The sequence below is a fragment of the Rhinatrema bivittatum genome, chromosome 4 (genome assembly GCF_901001135.1).
Source record: "Rhinatrema bivittatum chromosome 4, aRhiBiv1.1, whole genome shotgun sequence".
NCBI lineage: Eukaryota > Metazoa > Chordata > Amphibia > Gymnophiona > Rhinatrematidae > Rhinatrema > Rhinatrema bivittatum.
The window spans coordinates 163380508-163408044 of record NC_042618.1 but is presented as its reverse complement, the minus strand read 5'-3'; the positions used below and the strand labels follow the sequence as shown (position 1 = coordinate 163408044).

General features: G+C 44.6%; 1 protein-coding gene and 1 long non-coding RNA gene across 5 annotated transcripts; one reads left to right on the top strand and one right to left on the bottom strand.

The window, feature by feature from the left end:
* MCRIP1 (MAPK regulated corepressor interacting protein 1) lies at positions 1 to 23134 on the bottom strand. 4 transcript variants are annotated; one of them, XM_029599079.1, is made up of 5 exons: positions 22993 to 23134; positions 11586 to 11671; positions 11253 to 11371; positions 10635 to 10736; positions 1 to 1133 (listed from the first exon to the last, which is right to left on the bottom strand). In XM_029599079.1, exons 2-5 carry the CDS (start codon positions 11591 to 11593, stop codon positions 1069 to 1071), a joined length of 294 nt encoding a protein of 97 aa, XP_029454939.1. In that variant the 5' UTR covers positions 11594 to 11671; positions 22993 to 23134; the 3' UTR covers positions 1 to 1068. The 4 variants fall into 4 exon arrangements, with proteins under 4 accessions (XP_029454939.1, XP_029454940.1, XP_029454942.1 ...); XM_029599080.1 differs by having other exon boundaries at positions 22922 to 23072; XM_029599082.1 differs by having other exon boundaries at positions 22958 to 23057.
* Positions 23135 to 23139: 5 nt separating this feature from the next.
* Positions 23140 to 27163, top strand: LOC115090241. Its single transcript, XR_003856349.1, has 2 exons — positions 23140 to 23230; positions 24075 to 27163. It is a non-coding gene; the product is annotated as an uncharacterized LOC115090241 (long non-coding RNA).
* The last annotated feature ends 374 nt before the right edge of the window (positions 27164 to 27537 follow it).

Below are 27537 nucleotides of genomic sequence, written 5' to 3'. Positions count from 1 at the left end.
TGTAAATCACTGCAAACTTTATTTTGTTACACGTTTTACTCATGTTTTAAAAACTGTATTTTAAAATTTCAGACCCTTCCTCCCCAGACAATGGAATTCAAGTGAGGTCCACACCTCATTCCAACATGATGGGAGTCTGCTGACAGAACAGGCTGCGGCTCCCCTCATTCCCCAGCCCAGGCTGCCGATTGAGCTGGGATAGCACAGACAGCACTGCTACATACAGACGTCTTCCATTAGCAAATGGAAACCTTCTTATATATACTTTATGAGAGCAATGATAAAGTACATATAATAATTACTAGTGCACTGTTACACCCCAGCAGCATTCTGAAGTGTTACACTGTACATTGCTCACCCAACTGTGCCCCTCACCTTTTGCAGGCACAGTGGAAGAAATGTAATCCGTCATGATGACGTGGCTAACATCACTGCTGAGGTATTGACATTCACCCCCCTGTGTCTGTCCCCACCGCAGGGGTGATACCCATCTCAAGCTGATATAAAAGCCCCAGGGTGCTACTAGTCATCTTACCTCTGGTGCCAAGCTCTCAGGAGCCAAAGCAATCAGGCCTTAACAGGGGAAGGACTCGGATTGCAGCTTCTGCTACTCTCAGATGGCAAGGTGTGACTGGCTGGCTGAGTGGCAGGGTGATGTACAGTACATCAGTACTATCCAGACATTGTACGGGCATCCAGAAGAACCACCTAATCATTTAACCAGCCAAAACTTCATTAATTTAGATTTTTTAAAAGCATTTTGACCCATTTGTTGGGCACCCCCCTTCACCTCCTGCTCCCCCTCCCCCCCAGGTCCAAAGGGGCAACATCTGCTAGAAGATACAGAAAGGTGAACAGAAATAGAGAAGAAAACTAAAAAAAAAAAATGCATGAAATCCATCTTGTTGTAGACACCCTCAGCACAGTCCAAGATCAGACAGCCCCAAACTGGCCAGTGTTGACATGGATTGAAATCAAATACCAAAAAAGGAAGAAGAATCTTCCAAAACAGAACCTCCTGATGATTTCCAAGCAAATAACATGGGCCCGGAAGTAGGAGGTGCATGCTTAGGACTTTTTGGCATCTTGCGTGTTTCGTCTTTTCAGCTCACTCAAGTCAACAGGTTTAAATGCTGTTAAGAAAAAAGGAAAAAAAAAAAAAAAAAAAGAGGCAGGTCAGTGAAGCGAGTATAAATCAGAGAGGGCTGCTAGTGTCACCACACTGGGCCAGCAGTGCCAACTGCATACAACAAACCTAAGAGCTTCTAAAAAGGTGTGCCTTTGCCATATTTTTTCAGGAATAATTTTTGAAAATGAGTTTATATAACAAAGCAAACAACTTCCATTGTTCATGATAAGTTGTGTCTCTCTTTGCATCTAATTCTGTTCGGGTATCATTATTTCTAGCTAATGAAAGATACCCGAAGCTTGAGTCAATCATACCCAACAAGCAGATCAACTTGTAAGAGCTCGTGCTGTGACACAAATCATTCTCTCTAAACTAAGAAAATGTATTATTTACACATTATTTTACTCTTTTATTGTAATAAAACCACCATTCAGGAATTCCTGGGAAACTTTCTATGATCAAACACAAACAGGGATATATAAATATGTAAGCCAATAATCTAATGTCCGGTATTGCTGGTCTTGGGGAATGACTGTTTTTAGGTTCACACTCACTAGCAAGCCAAGTACCGCTTTGCTCTCTATAGAAGGAAGTGAAATTTGTTTTAACATTTTTATCTTTTATGCAAATAAAATCACTTAATACATAAATCACTTTTTCTATCATTTCTTGAACCCCTAATGTGAAATATATTCATATAAAGTAGTCCTCCTGATGGAACATAGAAAGGTGCAGCAGTTCTATTGAATATTGAACCACACTTATGTTATTAACTTGCTCACAGATTTTCCATCCGATATGCTCCTTTCAATTATTCAAAGCTCAAACTTGCCCAATTGTTCAAAACAAACTTGCCCGACACTGGCCGTGTTTCAATGCCTTGTGTCTGCATCGGGGACTAGAGGACTACATAAAATAAAATACAGTCAAAAAAATCCAAAGATAAATAAATCGGCTACAACTTGTAATACTTACTGGAGCTAATGTTCATACATCTTCTTTCTGCTGTCTCACCATCGGACAGCATGCGACTTGACGTCTAACTATTTAAATAGCCTGTGACCAATTACTATCTTGTCCCTCTGTTCATAACAACACCAGGTGTCGCACCCCTTTGGGGCACGACAAAGGGACTCTCTCCTTTGTGCACCCCTTCGTGCAAACCTTTGTGTATATGTAAAAATTTATATTTATGTTTCCTTTGTTAACTAAGCTGTTTCATTGTATTCGACTAAGGAATTTTTTCCTGCTTTTTCTGTTTCACTGTAAACCGGCATGATTTGCATTTAATGCAAGAATGTCGGTATATAAAAGTTAAAAATAAATAAATAAATAAACGCCCCTGCCAGTCATCTATTACCATGTCTTAGTGAAGAAAAACTTGTATATGACCAATAAAAGAAAATTAGGTCCTTACCTTTTGCTAATTTTCGTTCCTGTAGTACCAAGGATCAGTCCAGACTCCTGGGTTTTGCCCCCCCCCCCCCTCTAGCAGATGGAGACAGAAGTTTACAAAACCAAACTCCGCCTATATCTAGGCTGGTGCCACCTACAATCTGGCAGTATTACTTAATGTCAAAGCAGCACAACACCAAAAATATGAACCCGATAACAATTAAATTACCTCAACACTGATGTATAACTCCCCCCAACTGGGGACCGAACTCGAGGTATCAAACAGTAACTCATCCTGATTGATAAACAGACTAACACACAGACTACTCAGCCTCTCCCCGGCATAAACCCAAATACTGGGTGGGACTCTGGACTGATCCTTGGTACTACAGGAACGAAAATTAGCAAAAGGTAAGGACCTAATTTTCTTTTCCCTGTACGTACCAGGATCAGTCCAGACTCCTGGGATGTACTAGAGCTTACCTTACTTGGGGTGGGAGCCGGAGAGGCCTGCTCTAAGCACTCCTTCTCCAAACCCCATCGACCCTGGCGCTTTAACATCCAAACGATAGTGCCGGGCAACCGTGTGGACCGATTTCCAGGTGGCCACCCTACAGATCTCCTCTGTAGGTATGTGATGACATTCCGCCCAGGAAGTGGCCTGGGCGCGAGTAGAGTGGGCTCGCAGCCCCGCGGGTAACAACCTACCCTGCAAAAGGTAGGCCGATCGAATGGTTTCTTTCAACCAACGAGCAATTGTAGTCTTGGAGGCCACCTTACCCCGCCTCGGACCACCATAGAGAACGAATAGGTGGTCAGACACTCTGAATGCATTTGTGATCTCCAAATACTGCAGCAGCGCGCGTCGGACATCCAACTTATGAAGATCCTTAGCCATAGGATCCGAAGCCTGCACCTGCAAAAACAATGGTAACTCGACCGTCTGATTCACGTGGAACGATGAAACCACTTTGGGCAAAAAGGACGGTACCGCCCGCAACGAGATTCCCGACTCCGAAATCCGCAAAAAAGGCTCCCGACACGACAGAGCCTGAAGCTCAGATATCCGTCGCGCCGATACCATGGCCACCAAGAATACCACCTTCAGAGTTAAATCCTTAAGGGTGACCCTGCGAATAGGCTCGAATGGTGCCGCACACAAAGCTTTAAGGACAACATTCAAATTCCAGGACGGGCAAGGCTGCCGAAACGGAGGATGCAAATGCCTCGCCCCCTGAAGAAAACGCACTACATCCAGATGCACTGCCAACACTGTTCCATGAATCCGTCCTCTCAAGGAACCCAGCGCCGCCACCTGCACCCTCAAGGAACTACAGGAAAGACCCTTGGACAATCCCTCCTGTAGAAAAAGAAGTATGTCTGAGATAGCCGCTCGGGTAGGTACCACGTCGTGCTCAAGACACCAGGACTCAAAAACTCTCCATACTCGCACATAAGACAATGACGTAGACTTCTTACGCGAAGCAGAAGAGTAGATACCACCGTCTCCGCGTACCCCTTGGATCTCAACCTTTGCCTCTCAAAAGCCATGCCGCTAGACAAAAGCGATCCACCAGGTCGAAACAAACGGGCCCCTGATGTAGGAGGTCCGGAAGATACGGAAAACGAAGTGGTTCCTCAATCGCTAGATTCAGTAGATCCGCGAACCACAGCCTCCTCTGCCATTCTGGGGCGACGACTACCACGTCCACAGGGTGCTTCTCGATTCGACGTAGCACCCTGCCTATGAGAGGCCATGGAGGAAACACGTAGAGTAACACATCTGTCGGCCACGACACTTCCAGAGCGTCTACCCCTTCCGCTGCCGTCTCCCTACGGCGAGCAAAGAACCGGGGAGCTTTTGCATTCTTGAAAGTTGCCATCAGGTCGATCGCTGGCGTGCCCCATCGAGCACAGATGAGTTGGAATGCTTCCTCCGCGAGTTCCCACTCTCCGGGATCCAGCCAGTGGCGACTGAGAAAATCTGCCTGGACGTTTTCTACCCCGGCTATGTGAGAGGCCGCAATACTGCTCAGGTGGGACTCCGCCCATATCATCAACGACCGGGCTTCGGATGCTACCGCCTGACTCTTGGTCCCCCCTGTCGATTGATGTAAGCCACCGTGGTCGCATTGTCCGACAGGATCCTGACCGACCGACTGCGGATAAGAGGAAGGAACCTCAAGAGAGCCAGCCGCACCGCTCGAGTTTCCAACCGATTGATGGACCATGATGCCTCCCGAGGCGACCATTGTCCCTGAACTGACTGCCCGAGACAGACTGCTCCCCAACCGAGCAGACTGGCGTCCGTGGTAACCACCGTCCACGATGGAGTCTCCAGTGAGACCCCTCGACTCAAGTTGGCCGGGCAGAGCCACCAGGGCAAGCTGTCTCTGGCATCCTGGGTCAGTGGCAAGGTGAGGAAGTAATCTTCCGATATTGGGCGCCAGCGGGAGAGCAACGCTGACTGCAAAGGACGCATATGAGCGAATGCCCATGGAACCAGCTCCAGCGTAGAGTTCATAGACCCCAATACCTGTAAGTAGTCCCATACTATCAGTACCGGCTTGCTTAACAACCTTCGGATCTGAGCTTGCAACTTCACCATTCGATCCTGCGTGAGCGACACCGTGCCTTGACACATGTCGAACAAAGCTCCCAAATACTCCAGGGATTGAGACGGCACCAGATGGCTCTTGGCCACATTGACCACCCAGCCCAGCGAGCGCAACAGCTGGAGCACCCGTTGAACCGCCGTTTGACAAAGCGCTTTTGACTTGGCTCGAATCAGCCAATCGTCCAAATACGGATGCACCAACAGCCCCTCTTCGTGGAGTCGCGCTGCCACTACCACCATAATCTTGGTGAACGTGCGAGGAGCCGTTGCCAGGCCAAATGGTAACGCCTGAAACTGGAAATGCTGTCCCATTACCGCAAAACGGAGAAACTGCTGGTGGTCCGGTCGAATGCCAATGTGAAGGTATACTTCCGTGAGATCCAGGGAGGCCAGAAACTCCCCCTTCCTCACAGACGCGATTACCGAACACAATGTTTCCATCCGAAACCGAGGAATCCTCAGACACCTGTTGACACTTTTCAGATCGAGAATGGGACGAAATGTTCCTTCTTTCTTGGGTACTACGAAGTAAATGGAATATCGGCCCTCTCGGAGCTCGTCGGGAGGGACCGGCACAATTGCCCGGAGATCGCAAAGCCAAGCTAGTGTCGACCGTACCGCTCGGCGTTTTTCTGAAAAACCGCAAGGCAACACTAGGAAACACCGGGACGGCCGGTGTGAAAAATCTAACGCGTAGCCATGTCTTATCACCTCTAGTACCCACTGATCTGACATGACTCTGGTCCATTCCTCGTAAAACCGGCTCAACCTGCCGCCAATCTTGGGAACGAAAGAATGGACCGGCCTCACATCATTGTGCAGGCTTACCGCCCTGCACACTCTGACCGGTTCCCGGACGACCGAAACGGCGCCTACGAAAGGACTGAGAATAAGATTGCTGTCGGGTAGCACTGTGACGAAACGAAGAGTTCGAGCCTCGAGACGTCCGTGGCCGGCGACCGCCGCGAAAACGAGGACGAGAGGCTGGAGCCCCATGGTATCTTGGCCTATCCTCCGGCAGCCGATGCACCTTATTCTCACCTAAAGATTCAATCAGATCCTCCAATTCCTTGCCAAACAACAACTTCCCCTTAAAGGGTAAGGAGCCCAACCGTGCCTTGGAGGTCCCATCCGCCGACCAATGACGGAGCCATAGCAGCCGCCGCGCCACTACCGCTGATACCATAGTTCTGGCCGATGTGCGCAAAAGATCATAAAATGCATCCGCACTATAGGCAATGACCGCTTCTAAGCAACTTGCCTGGCGCACCTCAAAGGACAGAGACTCATTGGCTAAGAGCTGCTGCGCCCAGCGAAAACCTGCTCTCAGAGAAAAATTACTGCAAATTGCTGCACGAATTCCCAATGCCGAGACCTCAAAAATTTGCTTAAGCTGAACTTCCAACTTCCTATCCTGCAAATATTTAAGCGCGGTACCTCCGGTCACCGGTATAGTGGTCTTCTTCGTTACTGCTGCTACCGCCGAATCTATCCTCGGCAAGCGCAACAGCTCCAGAACATCCTCCGGCAGGGGATATAACTTATCCATTGCCTTTGCCACTTTCAGCCCCAATTCTGGAGTATCCCACTCCTTAAAAAGCAAATCCGAGGCCGAGAAATGCAAAGGAAAGGCTGAAGGAGGACCCCGGAGCCCCAACACGACCGGATCCATCTGTCTGAGACGAGACTCAACCTGCGGAAGCGGGATTCCCAGCTCCCCCAGGATTTCCGGAATGAGGGGCCCTAGTTCGTCCTTCCGAAATAACCTGACCACCTTTGGATCATCCCCCTCAGCTCCATGAGGCGCTCCAGAACCCTTGGACCCCTCGGGGGCTGGGACAGAAAATCCTGATCCTCCGTTGGCTCCTCCAGCTCCTCTGATTCCATAGAGGAGTCTTGCTGACCTCCGGCCCCCCCGGGACCGAAGGGGCCGGACCCTGGCCGGACCCTCAGCCCCCGGACCGGGCTTTGGCATTTTTCCCGCCGTAGAACCTATCTCCGAGGGCGGGTTCCCTTGGGTCCTCTTCCGGGCCATGCGGCGGGCCTTAAAGGCCTTGTGTGCATGAGGAGCACAAATTGAGAATTAAAGGAGGAATCCGAGGACCCCTCTTCGTCACCCCCTTCCTCGGGGGAATCCTCGCTGAGGGTACTGGGCCTCGCTGGCCTCCCCCCCCCCAGTAGCCCTTTGCTGGGGTGACAAACGCGGCAGGGTATTATCCTCCCCGCTCTCCCTTTGGCCTGCGTTTGCCTCGGCTCCCCGATGCGAGAAAATGGCCGCCGTTCCCGCCGAAAACGCGCCCAAAATAGCGGCCGTCCCCGGCAACCCCGAAGACGACCCCCCCGAAAACGCTGTGGCAGCCGCGGTGGACCCAGCGCGAGGCTGCCTACCCCCCCGGGTCTCCGACGCTGGCGCCGATACTCCCTCTCCCCCTCCCACACACCCTGAACAGAGGCTGTCCCTGGACAGCCGCGCCGCCGCGGACCCGCAGGCCCGGCACGCCGCTTGCCGGGGCATGGTCTGCCGCAGAGCAGGAAAAGAAGAGTCCGCGAACCAAAACCACAATCGAGCCCTCCCCCGCCCGCCGTGCGAACCAGCAACCCCGACGGCAGAACGAGAGAGAGCACGCGATCAGGGCCCCGGCAGGGAACAGCAAAAAACAAACAGTCACCAACTTTTTTTTTTTTTTTTACTTTACCTAACCTCTTCACCTCGGATCCGGAGCCAGCTGGGGGGAGTGAGCCGGGATCCCCGGTATCACCCCCAGGCCTGAAGTGCCGGTATATGGGGCTCCCCCACTCCTCGGCAGCCTCAACCAAGGGGAACAGTCCCCTCAGGACCTTACCCTCCCCTGGGAGGCGGGGACTGGGACCAGCAGGCAAGCCTCTGCGGTCCTTCCCCTCTGACAACACACCTAACTTCTACCTCTCTTCTTTTTTTTTTTTTTAAATCTACCACCTAAATCTTAGGCTAAACACAGATTGTAGGTTTTGCACCCTCTCCACCTGCTAGGAGACAGAAGAATACTGCCAGACTGTAGGTGGCACCAGCCTAGACATAGGCGGAGTTTGGTTTTGTAAACTTCTGTCTCCATCTGCTAGAGGTGGGGCAAAACCCAGGAGTCTGGACTGATCCTGGTACGTACAGGGAATGAACTCATTCAATTATTTAAAAAAGTATTGAAATCATTATACGGGCCTGTGTGGTGATGTTAAGCCAATGTCAATGAAATTACATCCAAAGTCCTCCATTGGGTCAAATCTTGAATGGAGCTGGTTTTTGTCTACCTTAAGGAGTGCCATCTCACCCTCAGCTAGCATCAAATTAGTCATCAGCCTATACAGATGGCCACCGGCAAGTCACTATCTGAACTCCCTTTAATTTATTCCTATGAATAAACATTCTTAAAAGGTGTTCAAGCGATCACACAGTCTATTGCGATGTAATTGAAACATTGCTCATTAAGTTGCAAACTCAGTTCTCGACTGGGGCCGATCTCAGCTCTATATAATGTAGTAAAAATCCTCAATCACATCCTTGATGGGCAATTTTCTCATTGTGCAACATTCTCACAAATCATAAATAATGAGATTGATTTTTGATGTTTGAGCATCAGCTTCATGGAAGCCAGTTAGAAAATCAAGGTTGTTAATCTTTTTCGATTGTTTGATGGAATACTGTGCAACTACAGAATAAAGAACATGAAAGTCCAAGTTTCTGTTTGTCGTATGAATATCTAATAGTTACCATGTGTATGCATTTGATAGAGAATAATAGTGAAATACTTCTATGGATATTTGAAATTATATATTTATTAGCATTAATATAAGCATGCTATTTAAGGATTTGCTGTATAACGACAACACTGTTCTATGAGGACGTGATTGAGGACTTTACCACACTAAGTAGGGTCAAGATTTGACCCAATGGAGGACTTTGGATGTAATTTTATTGACATTGGCTTAACATCACCACATGGGCCCGTATGATGATTTCAATACTTTTTTTTAAATAATTGAATGGGTACATTATTGGTCATACACAGGTTTTCTTCACTAAGACATGATAACAGATGACTGGCAGGGGCATTATTTATTTATTTAGATTCTTTTTTTATACCGAAGTATAGCGAGAAGCCTTCACTCCGGTTTACATTGAACAACTTCATACATGGAAACATTTAATAATATAGAATATAAACATAAAACATTAGTATTATAATTAACATCTCGGCTAAAGCAGAGTGATAAGGAACATCATTAGATAGCATAACTATAGCAAGTATCATATACAAGGCGAAATAGCAATGACTGAGGTGGACATCAAGTTTAGGCTGTGAATGTTTGCTTAAATAGCCAGGTTTTAAGTTCTTTTTTAAAGGATTTGGTATCCCTTATTGAGCTTAGATATGTTGGTAAGGAGTTCCATTCTATAGGACCAGCTATAGAGAAAAAAATTATGAAGGGAGGGACAAGACAATAATTGGTCACGGGCTATTTAAATAGTTTAATGTCAAGTCACACACTGTCCAATGGCGAGACAGCAGTTAGAAGATATATGAACATTAGCTCCAGTAAGTATTACGAGTTAAAGCTAATTTATTTATCTTGGGATTTTTTTTTATTTTATATAGTCCTCTAGCCCCTGACAGACGCAAGGCATTGGAACATGGCTAGTGTCGGGCAAGTTTGTGCTTTGAATATTTGAAAGGAACATATTGGATGGAAGATCTGGGGGCAAGTTAATAAGATAAGTGTGGTTCAATATTCAATAGAACTTCTGCACCTTTCTAGGTTCCATCGGGAGGATTACTTTATATGAATATATTTCACATTAGAAGTTCAAGAAATAATAGAAGAAGTGATTTATAAATGAAGTGTTTTTATTTACACTGAAGATAAAAATGTTAAAATAATTTTTTTCACATAAAGAGCAAAGCGGTACTTAGCTTGCTAGTGAGTGTGAACCTAAAAACAGTCATTCCCAAGACAAGAAATACAGATATTAGATTATCAGCTTACATATTTATATATCCCTGTTTTTGTGTTTGATGGTTTCTGTTTTAGAGGGATTTTCACTAGAGGCTTTTGTGGTTGTTGGTTAGTATAAACTTTCTATGATGACAAACCCAATAGGCTGCTGTGCTCAATTTCAGAGGAGACATTGCCTGGAATAGGTCAACTCTACAGAACTCTGGTCACCCCAGTGGTCCTGGGGAAAGGTAGATTTATTGTAAGCAATTTATTGGACAAAACGTAATTATTTCAAATCTGTGTATATGAGGTTTTGAGACCAAATATGTCCCTTCTTCAAATGTGATCTCCATTCCTGTCCCTCCAGCACTACCCCCCCCCCCCCTCCCCCACACACAAAAAAAACCCACTCTCCTTCTGAAGTCTTCCAGACATTCTTGGCTCTGGCTAATAGGCTCCCATGGTTGTTGTCCAGCTGGTCTGTCCTGACTTAGACCTCACCCATCATCTGTTGACACTCACACTTCAGGCCAGGATTTGGGATCTTCTCCACATACTCCTCTACCAGGCCCCTCTCACTGCCAGATAATTGGTTGCGGAGGTCCCGCTCCACACACTGCCATGCTGCAGAGAGGCAAAGAAACAAAGAGGGGATTAAACAGCCCAGCCTGATGCTATAAGCTCTCTATTCAAGGTTTTTCACAGGATATAAGCAGAGACATTAAATTATTTTTGTAGCATAAAATTAAAGTTAAAAACTAAGATGTCTCAAGCTCCAAAACCCAGATAATTACAGAATCTGGAGAGTCCCATTACAAAGGGCAAATCACAGGATGCCAGCCTCACCTCAGGCCTGGGCATCAAGGCCCCCGCCCCAGGCCATATGAATGCCTCTGCCCCACCTCATCTAAGGCCTGGACCCCGGCTTCAGTGTCAGGACCCTTGCCCTGCTTTACCTCCTCCCTGAACTCCTACAGCATGACTTCACCAATTCCCTGGTCTCTTGCTCATTCCAGTCTAATCGCTCATCGATGTAAAGGAAGACTTCTCCATCTCCGACGCTTTGCAATAGCTCCATCAAGCATGTGTCCTCAACCCTCCCATACCCTACACCCTCAACTCCAGATCCTTCAGGCTCACCTTCATAAATGAAGCGCACATTCTCCTCATGCGCAGGGGTGAAGATCTCGCTGCTGCTTGTTGGAGACCGTGGGCTGCTATTCCTCTTTCCATTATAAACAACTCTGGACACTGGGGAGCTGAAAGACAGCAGAGTCCTATCAGATCTGAATGAGCTAAACAGAGGCAGCTCCCGCTGCAGCCTTTTCTCAATCCATCACAAATACAAGAAGAGGAAACACACGCATTGACCATGCAAGGCACAGGGATTAAATGGAAACTTTCACTGGAGCTCCAGGATCACAATGCAGCTGGTCTTGGGAGCTCTGTGATGTAATTCAAATTGTTTGTTACCTGGTCATTGCAAACTTGTCTCTGTCTGGCCACTTTGAAGCCAGAGCACTTCTCACCGGTCTAGTCCGTGAATTTTTGGAAAGACGCTAAGACAAAAGGGAAAGAATTAATTGGTGTCGTTGAGTGGCAATCTTGGAAGAAGTTTAAACTACGCTTACACATTTCTCCAGCATATGTCTGAGGAAATCAAGAAGGGGGAATGGACCCACAAGAAACAATTACATAAAAGACCCTATAAATCTCATCCTACACTCCTATTAAGCCAAGCAGCTTATTACTGAAAGTAAGACATTGTCCTTCACTCTTGCAAAGGGAAGGCCAGGGCTCAGGTGTCTGAAGGTAGAAAAGCTCACATACTTGGATTAAAAAAGTAACAAAGCAATATTTTTACACATAAAAATGTAGTCACCAGTTTTTGAGACTAAATGTCCATTGCAAGGTTCTAGATTCTCTCTGCTTTCATTAAGTTGCAACTAGTCTGCTTCCGGCTGAAACTACCTGGAGAGGAGTCACCCCAGTAATGAAGTAAATAGTGAAATCAGAGCCTATTCTGGGCTCTTCCAAAAATGAACAATGGTTTCAAGGTTCCTGATCACCTCTATTCACAGCTAGCATGTCAAAGATTTGAGACAATAAGAAGGAATTTAGTGCAAGAAAGAAAAGGCCAGTGGGATCAATAGATATCTGGCAGCCATTTTGGCATTTTCTCCTCCTAGGATCTCCCCCTTCCATCATCTCTTCATCTTCCAAAATGTCTCCCCTTCCCTCCCTTAAATATCTTTGCCTTGGGTCTCCTATGCCCCTACTTTCCTTTTTCCTTTGTTCTTGGATCTTATCTTCCCCTCCACTTCTTCACCTTCCTCTCATGTCTCTCCCACTTTCCCAGGTTCCCTAATAGCCACCTCCTCTCCCTTCCCCACTTTTACCCCTTTCCTGTCTCACCCATCTCTTCCCTACCCTGCCTCACTTCACCCCCTCCCAGTACATTTCCCCTTCCTCTCTCTTCTAGATCTCATCTTCTTCCTCCATTCCCATCTCTTCTTCCCTCCTGAGTCTCACATTGACCACCCTCCAATCTTCAAGTATTGTGACTGTTTTAAATGATAAGCTACAGTTTACTAGTATCAGGTTTACAATTTCATGTTTGAGTTTTTTTCTCTTTTGTCAAAAAGGTTTTGTGGGACTGTCACTTGTTACGAGTAGTGAGAAAATACTGACCAAGGTTCCACATTAAGAGCCACCACTCAGGAAAAGGATCGAGGTGTCTTTATTGAAAATATGTTGAAATCTTCCGCTAAAGTGTGCAGCAGCAGCAGCTAAGAAAACAAATAGTGCTAGGGATTGTTAGGAAAGGAATGGAGAATAAAAGTAAGCTTGCTTATTGTAAATGGTGTTTTCCGTAGAGAGCAGGATGAATTAGCCATGCTCTCTGGGACATCTTCGTGGCGGACCGACACAGAATCCTCTCAAAGAAAACAGAGCTGTGCTCTGTGCGGCTGTTCCCGTGCAATTCCCCTCCCCGTTCAGTTAAAGAAAGCTTAAGCGTGCAGCAAATGGAGAAAGAATAGGACAGAGATAGAGTCAGAATATAAGATGTCCAAGGAGGAGGGTGGGGACACATGGCTAATTCATCCTTACAGAAAACACCGAAAAAAAAATTGCTTTTTTTTTCCCCCCCATAGATAAGCAGGCTGAATTAACCATGCTCTTTGGGGAGTCCCCAGCTGTGAATTCTAGAGCAAACCGTTCCTTCCGATTGTTCTTAGTCATGTATAAATCAGACGACTGTGTGCAAAGGAATTAAAGAAGATCATGGACAGCTTAAGTTTTGGTTGCGAAACACAGTACTGTTTCTCCCACTGCTGCATCTGACTGAGTCTGTTGTTTAAGATGTGAAGGTGTGCAACAAGCACCATGTGGCTGCTCTGCAGGTATCTAAAATTGGTACATTTTTCAGGTGAACAATGGAAGTTGCCATGGCTCGGATCTGATGTGCTTTCACACCATCTGGGAGCTTATCGTAATTCGTCGAGTAACAGAAGTTAATATACTGGAACAGCCAAGTTGCTAACGTTTACTTAGAGACTGGCAAACCTGGCGCGCATTGGGGTTGAAAGAAAGAAACAGTTGCAAACTACGTTTCAGGGACTGAGCCCTTTTACAGACCAAGGTGTGCAGGGTTTTTTCTCTTTCCGTAGCATGTGGTTTCAGGAAAAAAATAAAAGAGGGTAAGGTGGTAGTCTCAGTGTTCCATCTGAACCAGACAATTTTAGGGAGAAGCACTGGGTTGATTCTTAAGGTGATCTTATCATGGTAAAACTGTACGTAGTGCAATTCATTGACTCTTCTTGCTGATGTGACAGCTACCAGAAATAATACTTTCCACGTCAGAAATTTCACTGAAGTGGAGTGCAACGGCTCAAATGGTGGATGTATGAGTTTTTGCAAAACTATGTTAATGTCTCAAGGAACTGCTGGTTTTGTGACCGGAGAGCAAAGTCTTATTGCTCCACGCATGAAACGAGATACTAATGGATGCGTAGATATGGTTTTCCCATTCAAGGAAAGGTGGTATGCTGCTATAGCACTCAAGTGTACTCGAATGAATGGTATCGCTAGTCCAGTGGAAAATAGGAAGTAGAGATACTGAATAATTTGTTGTGGAGAGTTATGAAACTGATCCAGCGCTGTACATTTACACCAGCTGGAGTATGTGCTCCATTTTCCTGCATAAGTTTTCCGTGTAGATGGTTTTCTGGCAGAAATAAGAATATGTTCAATATCTGCTGGAAGAGAGAGGTGACTTAAGGCCTTCCTTTAAACCTCCAAGCTGTCAGATGCAGAGAGGAGTGTAGGGGGTGAAGTAGTGTGCCCCCTTCCTGTGATATAAGATCCTCTCGGTTTCCTAACTGTATCACTGTTTGAACTGTCAAATGTTCAAGGTAGCATACCATGGTGGTCTGGGCCACTCTGGTGCAATGAGAATGAAATCTGATTCATCTGCTATGCACGTCTAAACTACCCTTCCTAACATAGGTATTGGTGAGTAAGCATACAAGAGGTTGTCCGTCCACAGAAGTAGAAATCCATTTTGAGCTATTCTGCGAGTGCTGGGGTTGATGGAGCAGAAACGTGGTAGTTTCAATGTTCACGTCCGCTGTGACGAGGTCTATATAGGGCGTTCCCTATTTCCTGAATAGAGCTTTTGCTTTTGGTTCAATTGCCACTTGAGGGGGTGGAAAATCCTGCTGAGCCTGTTATCTTCTGGGAATAAGAAACACAGTGGCTATGTTGCTTGCAGCTGGATGGAATGGTTCAATGCCCATTCTTGAGTCAGTATTGCTTCCTTGCAAAGGGTCCGCAAACCTGATCCGCTTTCTTTGTGTAAAACATGGCTACTTGATTGTCCGTGTAGACCATTACTCTCTTCCCAGTAAGGATATGAGTGAAGGTGCAAACTGTATTCCTTATAGCCCTCAACTCCAGTAAGTTTAATAAACAGGTGTTTTTCCTGCAATGACCAAATCTCTTAAGCTTTCAGGTGCAGTACTTGTGCACCCCAGCCGTGAGTGAATGCATTTGTTGACATGGTGATTTGATATTCCTGTGATCGAAACGAAGCTCCCATCTGCAGAACTCCAGTTGAGATCCATCAATCTATATCCGAGGTAATCGAGGGAGTCAGTATAACTTGATGGGACATGGGCTGTTTGTGTTGAGACCACTGAGCTATTAGTCCGCATTGAAGGCGACACATTTGAAGATGTGATGTGGCACCACAAATATGGCTGCTGCCATATGACCCAACATTTTTAGAATTTGACAAGCTGAGGCACTTGAACGAGTCTTTAATGTGGAGGCCGGTTTCTGAAAGGTCTGGACTCGTTCAAGTGGAAAGAAGGCTCTGCAGAGTTTGGTGTTTAACAACGCTCCAATGGATTGGAGGATTGGGGTAGGAACTTGGTGCGATTTTTCATAGTTGATTATGAATCCCAGTATGTCCAAGCAGATTATGGTCTGCTGTAGGTGTGAAAGAAGTATTTTTTGTTTTGAGGAAACTAGGAGCCATTCGTCCAGGTAGGGAAAAATCTTTATGCCTTTTCTGCGAAGATAGGCCATAGCTAAACATTTTGTGAAAACCCTGGGTGCGGAGGATAAACCAAATGGAAGTACCTTTATTGGTAATACATACTGTTCACTTGAAATCGAAGGTACTTGTGCAAGGTCAGGTGCATTGGGATGAGGGCATATGCATCTTTGAGATCCAAGGAGCACATCCAATCGATGGGTTGCAAAAATGGAAGAATGGTTTTGAGAGATGTCATCTTGAACTTTTTTTTTTTTTTTTTTAATAAAACTGTTCAAAGCCTGTAGATCTAACATAAGTCGGAGACCCTCTCCTTTCTTTGGTACGAGGAAGTATTGGGAGTAAAAGCCATGGCTGTGTTGCCAGCGAAGCAGTTGTTGAATGGCATTTTGGTCTAGAAGTAATTGTATTCCTTTTGAAGTAGAGCCATGTTTGTTTGATCTTTTTGTGGATGAACCAGGTGAGGTAGGTGTGGAGGTACACGGAAGTTCAGTTGATATCCATTCTTCACAATATTGAGGACCCAACAGTCTGATGTTACTGAGGACCATTCCTGGTAGGACAAGGATATTCTCCCCCCCCCCCTCCCCCACTGCTGGTGTTGGCTGTGGCCTTGCTTAACTCAAAAATTTTGTTGAGGCTTTTGGCTCAGGCCTTGTGCCTGCTGCACAGTGTTCTTTAGTGATTTCTTGATTGAAGTGGCTGAGATTGTTGTCTCTGAGATTGGTAGGCCATTCTGCGATAAGGCGTGTATGGCCTATATCGATGACGTTGGTAGAATGGTCATTTGTATTGGTAATGACGTTTGTTAGGATAATGCTCTGATGGCAATGTTAGTGATGAGACTGCTAAACTTAGTTCTTTTAGTTGTGAGACTCTCTCTCAATCTGTCGCCAAACAGGTTGTCTTCTTTGCAAGGGAGGTCGGCAAGTTTTTCATGAACGTCGTCCCTTATGGCACTTGCCCTAAGCCATGTGATTCTGCGCGCTGCTATAGAAGTTGCTGACATTCTCACAGAGGTGTCAAAGGCCTCATAAATTGTTCTTATCAGATGGCATAAACCTTCCTTCATATCTGATTTAATTTGAGTTTGTGCTTGAGCATCAGCACTGGTGGGACTTCCCGGTTTCCATCCTTGTAAGCATTCGAACAAGTATTGAGTAATGTAGAATTGGTAATGTATTCTTGAATTTAGCACAGCACCTTGAAACATGTATTTAGCGTCTTTACCTGGGGAGTGTATTTGAGTACAGCCTTGTTTTCTTTGCTTTTTTCATTGATGACTCAAAAATGACCGAAGCATGTGGTAGTAGTACTGATCCATAATGGGTGGACTTTCGTAATCTAAATTTTAGATCTATTTTTCTAGAGATGGTAAGGATAGAAAATGGAGACATCCAGGATTTGTCTAGCAAGTCCTCCAGCATGTGTGAGGGGGTAGTGCCATGGGTTCTGAGGGTACATCAAATATTTTCAATATTCCATGAATCTCTGACCTTGGATCTGGTATCTTTATCTCAACCTTGAGAAAGGAGCCCACCTTCTCTATAAATTTAGGTTATGCTAAGTCTTCAGGAGGTGAAGACTATTCAGGTGGATCTAAAAGATTCTGGTTGATGATCCCGGAGATGTAGGTGGGCAGGTTGGGACATTTAACTCCTGTTCCAAATCAACTGGTTTGAGGCCATGACCCATGGATCCCTCTCTGACTGATCATCCCCTGGAGGGGAAGATGGTAAAGATCTTATGGATATATTATCTTCAGATTCGCTTGAAGAATCCTGCCTATGGAGGGATTCTGGTAGTGATGCAAAGAAATTCTTCAGAATGCCAGATATATGAGTCATTGCTTGTGAAGCTGCAGACCTCCCCTTGGGGTGGGATGTTTGGTTAGTATGGGATAGAATCTTTTTTGGAAGTGCTGCCTCTAAGATGGCACTTTGTGATCCCAATTGGCCCTGGGGGCTCTCTGTGGAATTTGTGCCTTTTTACAAGAGGTTCTTGCAACTGCAGTTTTCTTTCTTACGCTTTGATACCTGTGATAGGCCCGAGTATACCATGCCCTTTGATGAAGAGAAAGAATTGTTAGTAAGTCAGACTACATCTATGTTAGAACTGCCCTCTAATTCTTCTTGAGTAAATATTATTTGCAGATCCAGTCTCCTCTGTGCTTGGTTACCTCCTAGGGAAGGTGCCTAGGATTTTGGTGCTTTGATTGCGTCGAAGAGGTTTCTTTCATTGGTGGTGCAATCGACTCACTGTGTTGTTCTTTGAGCGCCGATGCAGTTCTTGCGTCGCGTACTTTTTCTTTAATGCATCAACCGACGTGACGCTACATGCGTCGAATGCTTCGATGGATCCTGCATCGGACGACTCGATTCTTCTTGCGTCAAGCAACAAGATGCATCGTACGACTGGACTGCTTTGACTGGTTAGACACTTCATGCACTGGTCGTGTCTATTGCGCTAACCAACTGTGTGAGTCGCACGATCTTTCCCTATCCTTGTCCTGAGTCGTTGCCTCCAATCCTGCTCTCAAGGGTTTTCTGGAGGCATCTGGACCTTTTGGGCTTTTATCACCTGAGCCATTCGCATTCTCTGTAAACTCCTCGGACCACTTACTTCTTGGTCAAGGTTGCAATGAAGATGATCTTCTAGTTGGGGTAGATTTTTTCTTCTTCCCTACTGGCAGCAACTGCATCGATTTTGGGGTTGGGGCATGACCTGGATGGGTCGCCCCTCAATTTTTTCTGTCCTCTACTTTTGGGCCCACAGGGACATCCTGCAGCAGTCCCACTGGGGGCCACTCAATCTGCTTGGAAGCCCACTTCCCTTTACCCCCAACGGGATCAGGAATGACATTGATATGGCGCGCCAAGCAGGAAGACCGGAGGAAGTCTTACCAAAACCCCTCCAACATCTCTAAATTGGGAGGAATCCTCTTATCTTTTTTTTTTTACTTACCTGGGCTCAGCGCTTACCAGCTGAGTACAGAGACAGTTTCCGGCTGCGGGGGGGGGGGGGAGCTTTGGCCATCACTGCCATGCTCTCCTTCCTTCACCCGCTGTCTTTCAGTTGCTTCAGCAGCAAAGTCCACACCGGGAACTGGCTACCAGACCAAGGCATGCCTCTGAGGTATCTCGGAAATCACCTCAGGATTTCTCAACTGGGGGAGTAACTTTTAGGTATCACCACAGGAGAGCAGGGCTCAGTCTTTCTCCAATTTAAAAGTAGAATTTCTTCTTCTGAAAGGGTATAATGATCCCCATAGGGAAAGCACGTCCACATCTGCTAGGGGACTGAGAGATAACACATTGAAATCATCGGTTCAGTGTGCTGCGGCAGTCAAAAAAGCAAACAGAATGTTGGGAATTATTAGAAAGGGAATGGTGAATAAAACGGAAAATGTCATAATGCCTCTGTATCGCTCCATGGTGAGACCGCACCTTGAATACTGTGTACAATTCTGGTCGCCGCATCTCAAAAAAGATATAATTGCGATGGAGAAGGTACAGAGAAGGGCTACCAAAATGATAAGGGGAATGGAACAGCGCCCCTATGAGGAAAGACTAAAGAGGTTAGGACTTTTCAGCTTGGAGAAGAGACGGCTGAGGGGGGGATATGATAGAGATGTTTAAAATTATGAGAGGTCTAGAACGGGTAGATGTGAATCGGTTATTTACTCTTTCGGATAATAGAAAGACTAGGGGGCACTCCATGAAGTTAGCATGGGGCACATTTAAAACTAATTGGAGAAAGTTCTTTTTTACTCAATGCACAATTAAACTCTGGAATTTGTTGCCAGAGGATGTGGTTAGTGCAGTTAGTATAGCTGTGTTTAAAAAAGGATTGGATAAGTTCTTGGAGGAGATTTATTTAGAGGATTTATATATCGATGAACGTTGGGAACATCTCATCAGTTTACATTAAAACAAAATTATAGCTAACCGAGCTTTACATAGAAATTGGAACCAATTGTAACAAGGAACAGAACAGATAATAACAGGAGATGTCCATTACCTGCTATTAATTTCATTTAGAGAATAGCCACTGCCATTAGCAATGGTAACATGGAATAGACTTAGTTTTTGGGTGCTTGCCAGGTTCTTATGGCCTGGATTGGCCACTGTTGGAAACAGGATGCTGGGCTTGATGGACCCTTGGTCTGACCCAGTATGGCATTTTCTTATGTTCTTATGTATTGAAAAGCTGAGGTCACTGCAGGGTGTGTCTAGGGTGACGTCAGCTTTGAAACCTGACTCCGTCTCCATCTTCTAGCAGGGGAGCATACAAAACATTGGTCCTGAGTCCATCTGGCTACACGCTAGGAAATGTAGCAATAATTATGTCCATCAGTGACGGACATAATTATGCTGCATTAGCAAAACTTAAATCCCGGTGTTCTTGGGAGCATGTTAGCACTTAAAAGTGCTTTTTTGGGGTACAGTAAAGAGTGTATAAAGATCTGAGGAGAAAAATTTAGGCACGAGTGAGAGGAGCATGATCGTGAGCTGCCGCGGAGAAATAAAAACTAACAAAAACTAACGGGGGAGGCGAATCGCACAGACGCACAGCTCTGTATTCTTTGAGAGGATTCTGCGTCGGTCCACCTACAAGGACATCCCAGAGAGCATGGCTAATTCAGCCTGCTTACCTATGGGAAAAAAACAGAGAATATTATAATGCTTCTGTTTCGCTCCATGGTGTGACCTCAGCTTGAGTACTGTGTGCATTTCTCGCTACCACATCTCAAAGAAGATATAACAGAATTAGAAAAGATACAGAGAAGGACAACCAAAATGATAAAGGGGATGGAACACTTTCTATGAAGAAAGGCTAAAGAGGTTAGGCCTCTTCAGCTTGGAGAAGAGACGACTGAGGGAAGACTAACAGAAGTCTACAAAGTAATGAGTGGAATGGAACAAGTAAACAATCAGTTGTTTACTCTTTTGGAAAGTACAAAGTTCAGGGGACACACAATGAAGTTACTAGGTAATACTTTTAAAACTAATAAGAGAAAATATTTTTTTTTACTCAATGCATAATTAAGCTCTGGAGTTTGCTGCCGAGGATGTGGTGAAAGCTATTAGTGAAGCTGCGTTTAAGAAAGGTTTGGACAAGTTCGTGGAGGAAAAGTTCATTATACATACAGCAACAAGAGAAACCAAAAAAACAAGTTTTTAAATGTCCTGCAAACAAAATTACCACAAAATTTTTTTTAAAACTAAATCTTTAACAGTGTAAGCCCCAAATCTCAGCAAGCCAGTCAGTGTGCACTGGGGCTTTTTGCCCAGGAAGTTTATGACAATGGTCCACTTAATAAATAAATATGATTTTACATTGTGAATCATTGAAGTAGCTCCTGAAGAAGCTTTGATGAAACACCGGCCGTTGTTGGGCTTTTTGTCAATGACTGGTGGACTCTGTTATTGAAGTACTCTTTTTAAATGCTAAAAACATTTCTCAAAAAAAGTTTTTTTCCCCCATTTGCTTTTAGATTGATTGGCCCAGCATATGAGTGAAAAGACCGAGAGGCCTGTGCAATGCAAGGCATACTGACTGGCTTGCTGAGATTTGGGACTTACACTGTTAAAGATTTTGGTTTTGAAAAATTGTTGTGGTAATTTTGTTTGCAGGTTTCCCTTGTTGCTGTATGTTTCTATTGGGTTTCAATAGGCTCTTTTTGTTTGTCAACTGGAAAAGTCCATTAACCATTAAGGTAGAGTTACATAAATCCTCTGCTTATTCTTGGGATAAGCAGCTTGGAATCTATCTACCCCTTGGGATCCTGCCAGGTACTTGTGACTTGGATAGGCCACTGTTGAAAACAGGATACTGGGCTTGATGGACCTTTGGTCTGACCCACTATGGCAAGTTTTATCTTCTTACATTATATGTTATTTAATCCATATTTTATTAAGTACCTTTCTTGGAGTGTTAAGCAGGTAAATATCTAATAATTGAAATGAAATGAGAGACAGGAAGTGTTGTACAGGGAGGCCTGAGGGGCGAGAGGAAGAGATGGAGGGGGGGGGGGGGGGGGGGGGGGGAAGACCCACGAGGAGAAAATGGAAAAAAACGACATTGGCTCAGATCAAGGTCCATGAAGCCCAGCATACTGTCTCTAACAGTAGCCAGGCTGGATCACAAGTACATGGCAGATCCCATAACATACATCCAGTTTTATCTGCTTTCTAATGTTGAGGTAGTTATAAGTTTGGCAATAAAGGCCTGACAGAAAAGCCAGGTTTTCACTTGCTTTCTGAGGTGGCAAGGATGGCTATTTACTATTTCATATAATATAAAAAACAAAAGGCACTCCATGAACCTAACAACATATTTAAAACAAAACACAGGAAGTACTTTTTCACTCCGTGCACAATCAAGCTGTGGCATCTGCTGCCAGAGAACATGGTCAAGGCAACTATCATAGTGGAGATTTGGACAAGTTGCTGGAGAAAAAGTCCATAACACATATTAGCTAAGTAGACTGAAGAAAGCTATTACTGTCCTGAAAGTGAGTAACAAGAAATTACTCTTCCCCTTGCCTTAAAAAAAAAAAAAAAAAAGAAAGACTAAAACCGTGCAACACCATTTCTGAGCACCTCAAACTACTATAACATTGCCTGGCATCATTTATGAGCAATCAACACTTGCTACTATAACTTGTCTTGCTGTGATGCTATTTTTTCATTTCAGGTTTAGTCCTTACTATCTTTTTTTTTTTTTTTTTTTTTTTTTTTTTAACTGCTACACCTATCAACCTAGTGACTGCTAAGATACTTTCTGATATGCTCTAACCCAATCCAAATAAAATAAAGAACAAAATATAACTACACAGTCAACCACATAAGAAAATATATAATAACCAAACAAAAACAGTAAGAAAAATTACAATCTAAAAAAATACAACAATGAATCGCCTACATAATAAAATCCCAAGGAGTATTTCATAAAGTATAAACAAAGTTGAGACAACCCCTAGTTAGGACTAAAAATACAGCTAAAATTCAAGCCCATAGCTAAAGATACGGCTAAAGAAGACTCTTAACCTACCTTACAGAAGAATAACGTAAACAGCCTGGCCTTTATTTTCTTACGAAAAGTCAGATATTCCTGAATTTGCAGAATTTCAATCAGACCCAGATTTCACTCTTCATCTCTTGCCCTCCTCCTGGGTTTCCTTCCTCACCTCTACCCCTTTCCCTTCTCTCGGGTCTTTCTCCTCCTCCTGGGGCTGTATCCTCACCTCCTTCTTTCTCTCCTCCTGGGTCTCCCGCCTCACCTAATCTTTCCCTTCTCTCGGATCTTTCTCCTCACCTCTTCCTCCGGCCGGATCTCATCCGCCTCCTCTCTCAGGTTCCCCGCTGGCAGGCCCGAGGCGGAAATGACATCACACAGCCATCTGGGACGTGTTGATGCGGGTGTGAATCAGTGGCGTCCATATTTTTTTTTATACAACTTTATTGGTACAAGTCCTGATGTACAGCTCAGTGTTCTGCCACAGGGAGAGAAAAGGAATAAAGTTACTGGAAATGGAGGCACGAGCGCGCTTATGGTAATTTTGTTTCACTTGATGTCCCCGCCAGACATAGCCGAGCGTCAAGGTTCGCTTGGAGCTTAGTTCCGCTGCCGTCCTGGATTGTTTAACATAGGAGCTGAAGGGGCACAAATCTGAAACGACTCAGGGCGAAGTCTGTACTGAATTTTTTTTTTGGGGGGGGGGGGGGAGGAATGCTGTGCTAGCCCCCCCCCCTAGCCTGCCCTCACCTCTTACCCAGTTTTATGTAGGTATTCACTCTTTAATTTCTGGCAACATTCTGTATGTTGTCTTTTCACTTTCCCTCTTTGATGGCAGCTACTTTATACAAGTTGCTGAAGAGCCAATCATATAAATAGGCTTCCACTGAGGAGAGGCATTCCTGCACTTTTAAGATGCAGAGAAGAGAAGTGATAATTACTGTCAAAAGTAAATAGAAAGATTTTGATGTCCTTAGATATTTACAGGACTAGCCAAGGGCAGTGCTGTTGCTCTTTTCAAGTTAACCTCCTTAAAAGGTTTGGGATGGTGGACTGACAGTAATTCCAATGCCTTCAGGCCCTCTAACTGCTGCATCTGTAAGGATTAACTCGATTGTGATGTGATACTGCCACTAGGGCAAGAGCCTGAGCCAAATGTGAGGCCTCTGAGGCTTCCCCTATAGCTATGTCCCTGGTTTGAGCAGTAGCAGCACCATTCAGGCTTCAGTGACTCATGGAAGGTTCCTTACTGCTGTGCAGTGATTCTTAGATGGCCATCTGCATTCATGGCAGTGCTGCCTCTGCATCTCTCATAGATATTCATAATTAATTACAAATAAAAATGCAAAAGTGAAACTTTCATGTGCTAACCTCTTATACAGATCAATAAGAAGAGCTCTACCTGCTCAGGTACCTGCAGTGCAGGGGGTCGTTCTGCATCAGGTTTGGGTAACATCTCTTTCTGCCTGCTCAGTGTTATTTCAAGTGCTGTACACCATTTGACTGGTTGTGAAAAGTGTCAGGCCAAGCAACTATGTACAGTGTAGCATCATGCTGAGGCCAACTCAAAAGTTCTGAAATGTATTTGTACCTGCAAAGGAATATGACTTTGGTGAATGTGCAAGAGGAGATTAAGAGAATGTACATATCATATGTGGCATCAGTTTGCTGGCCTTGAGATTTCTTACCAGATGACTGAGCAGTAATGTCCTCAGCCTTGCCTGACAGATTTGTAATCTCACCATTTGTACACAGACATGTATGTATGTATGTGTCTGGTGTTCTTTACTAAACCAAAAATATGATTGAGACAATCACTTTTGACTTATCGTATACAAGTCTCATATCAAAATCCATTCAGTGGTTCCCCCCCCAATACCAGATCACCAGTAGGTGGACACAGTCTCCCCATAAGGCATTCATTTCTTCTTGATAGAGAACACCTAAAAAGGCAATTTAAATGTAACTTGTATAAACTGAAATGATTTTTATTGAAAAAATAAAGTGTATTGACATAACAAAAAGTAGAAAAGCAGATGGAGGTTAAAATTGTGTTCAAAGTAAGACTTTACAGTGCAAGAAACTTCATCTCTTTTCTTGGTTCTCCAATATCAGATAATTTCCTACAAAAATGCACAGAATATGCAATATTGGAGTCATGAAAATGATTGAATTAGCATAAGTATTAAACCTGTGTGCCTTAACACAAGGCTTTAAACCACGTTGCTGATCGTGATGTCTCTGCTTCAGAACTGTATTTTTTTTCTTTTTTTACTCTGAAAAGTTCTTGTTCTTAACTATGTAACTTGCACATGTGTTACCAGTATGCCCAGGGCACCAGCAATGTAAACTTCATCCCAGCACCACAACTGGAACAATGGCAACACTAGCTTCCTTGCTGCAGTGTATACCATAAATTATCCCACAAGAAAACAATATTTAAAACATGTTATTTAAAAAAAAACCACACACAGCAGACTTTAGATAAGTGAGCAATTATATAGTGAGAGGCAACCCTACTACCACTAACAACCACGAGCTTCTGGGGGTCTGAAAACTGATATGCAGCTGGAGACCTCTTGCACGAGAGCTATTTATAGCAAGACTGGGGAACACAGCCTAAATACCAGGAAGCCTTTATCGCACTGCTGAATCATGTGATAAACATTATGACACTGCAACTTTGACCTGATTTCTCCTCAATAACTGGCATATGCCTCTTATATTATACAGATGAAGATACAGTACAGCGGTGTGGTTGCAGATTTATCTTCTAAGGATTATTCAGAGTGATTGATGTTGGATGTTCGGTTGTTGTAGCCATTAGAACATTAACGGTATTCCCACTGCTGGAGAGTCGTGTGAGGTCCTTCAGTGCCCTTAGCATGGTTCTTCTGCAGCATGGCTGTCTTAAAGTGGTGTAGCTTAATGTGGTTCTAGGTTTCTCCATGTGTGGCTTCCTAGGCGGAATGGTACCGCTTTATATGTACACATGGCATCTAAATTATTTTTCAGGATATGCATTCTGTCAAAAATCTTCACAGACTTGGGTGAGGGAGCTGTGCTCACCAGCTGACAGGGCCCAAGGACAGTATAGACTGAGGCAATAGGTAAGCCATCATCTTGCAATCTATACCTCTTAGTCTGCTTTATCCTGTGTGAAAAGCTCCAGCAGCTCCTTACAGTCTGGGTCAATGAGATCTGAGGGTTTCTCACCATCATCATTTGTAGCATCCACTTTGGCTCCAAGAGAAATGAGATATCTAGAAAAGAGAGAACCAGGAGTAATGAAAAGAGTGCTAAAGCAAAACCTGAGAATATCCATACCACAAACTGACGGAACAAATTGAGGATGCTCATCACAGACAGGGTCACTGCTTTGAGATCATGATAACACTGCTGCCCAAGTCTCATGGGCATAGCTGTGAGGAAGGGGATTGTGGCGGCCACTGGCAATACTGCTGTGGGGAAGCTAACATTACTGCATTGCCCAACATTGTAGCAAGACCACGTCTAGTAGGAAAATAGACATTTACCTGGCTATGTCAGTGTGGCTATCGCTACAAGCCATGTGTAGCGGGGTCCAGCCATTCTCATCTCGCTGCTGAATATCTGCACCATATTTTATCAACAGCTTCACACACTCCAGGTTCCCTGCCAGCACAGCCTCATGCAGGGCAGCCATGCCTAGAACAGAAAACAACATTTTTAGCAATAGGAATTTCAAAGACATATTACCAACAGCTGGTTTCTTTTGAGAAGAAAATGGATTCAGAGATGCAGAGCAGAATGGTTTCTGAAATCTGAAAAAGGGATCTTTGTAGGCTAGAAAGCTTATGAACGTACAGAAATTAGATTTTTTTTTTCCTTTGCATGTGCCTCATTGGTTAATATTTAGTCACTGTGCTTATTTTTAGCTTGTGTTAAAATTTATGGTGTTTGCCATGTATAACCCAACATTGTTTAGATTTTTCTAGTATATCACAGGAACTGCAGGGTGCACACAATGTAAGCACTACCTGATGGCGATATGTGCGTCATCTGCTCTGCCCTGAAAGTATCAAAGAGAATCTGCGTAGTACAAGCAAAGTGTGGCCAAGGTCCCGGAGCTAGACCAAGTAGGTCTGCCTGAGAATCCTCTTTGGTAATTCTTAGATCTAAGGTGGAAGCTGCTCAGAGAGTGCAAGAGACACTGCTGCTGAGGGTCTGAGGGCCCAGTTCTTACCCAGTGCCACCATCCTGAAGGCTCTGCTCACCTTTTTCTCTGGCAATGTGAATGGAGAGACCATGAGACACTATCGCAAGGAGTAGAATGAAGAAGGTGCAGCTAAAAATTCTTCAACATAACCCTGGACAGTTTCTTATTTCTCATCTTTTTTTTTGTTTTCTCTTTACACCCCTGTCTACAAGATGGAATTTGTTCATACCATATTAAAGATACAACAATAAAGAGAAAGGTGATATCTTTTTATTGGACTAACATAATACATTTCTTGACCAGCTTTCAGGAGCTAACACTCCCATTCTTTTTTATTCTGACCCAAGGAAGGATTGGCTTCTGAACGCCAGTCCGATTATAAGGGTATCACCCTATACATTTTGGGGTGTTTTTTTAAATCTTTATTTCTGTGTTTCAAGTGGACTAACATGGCAACTACATTACTTTATTTCAAACATCAAAGCTAGTCGGGGGTGACCAAGCTCGTCCACTTCAAATCCTAAACACACAAGCTGGCATTTTCCCTAAAAATGCCCTGCTCTATAGGGACTTTGATGGCATTTGGATCTGCTGTTCCTGCAGTCTTCCTCTTTTCAGCAGTGGGTAAAATTTCTAGTGAACTCTGG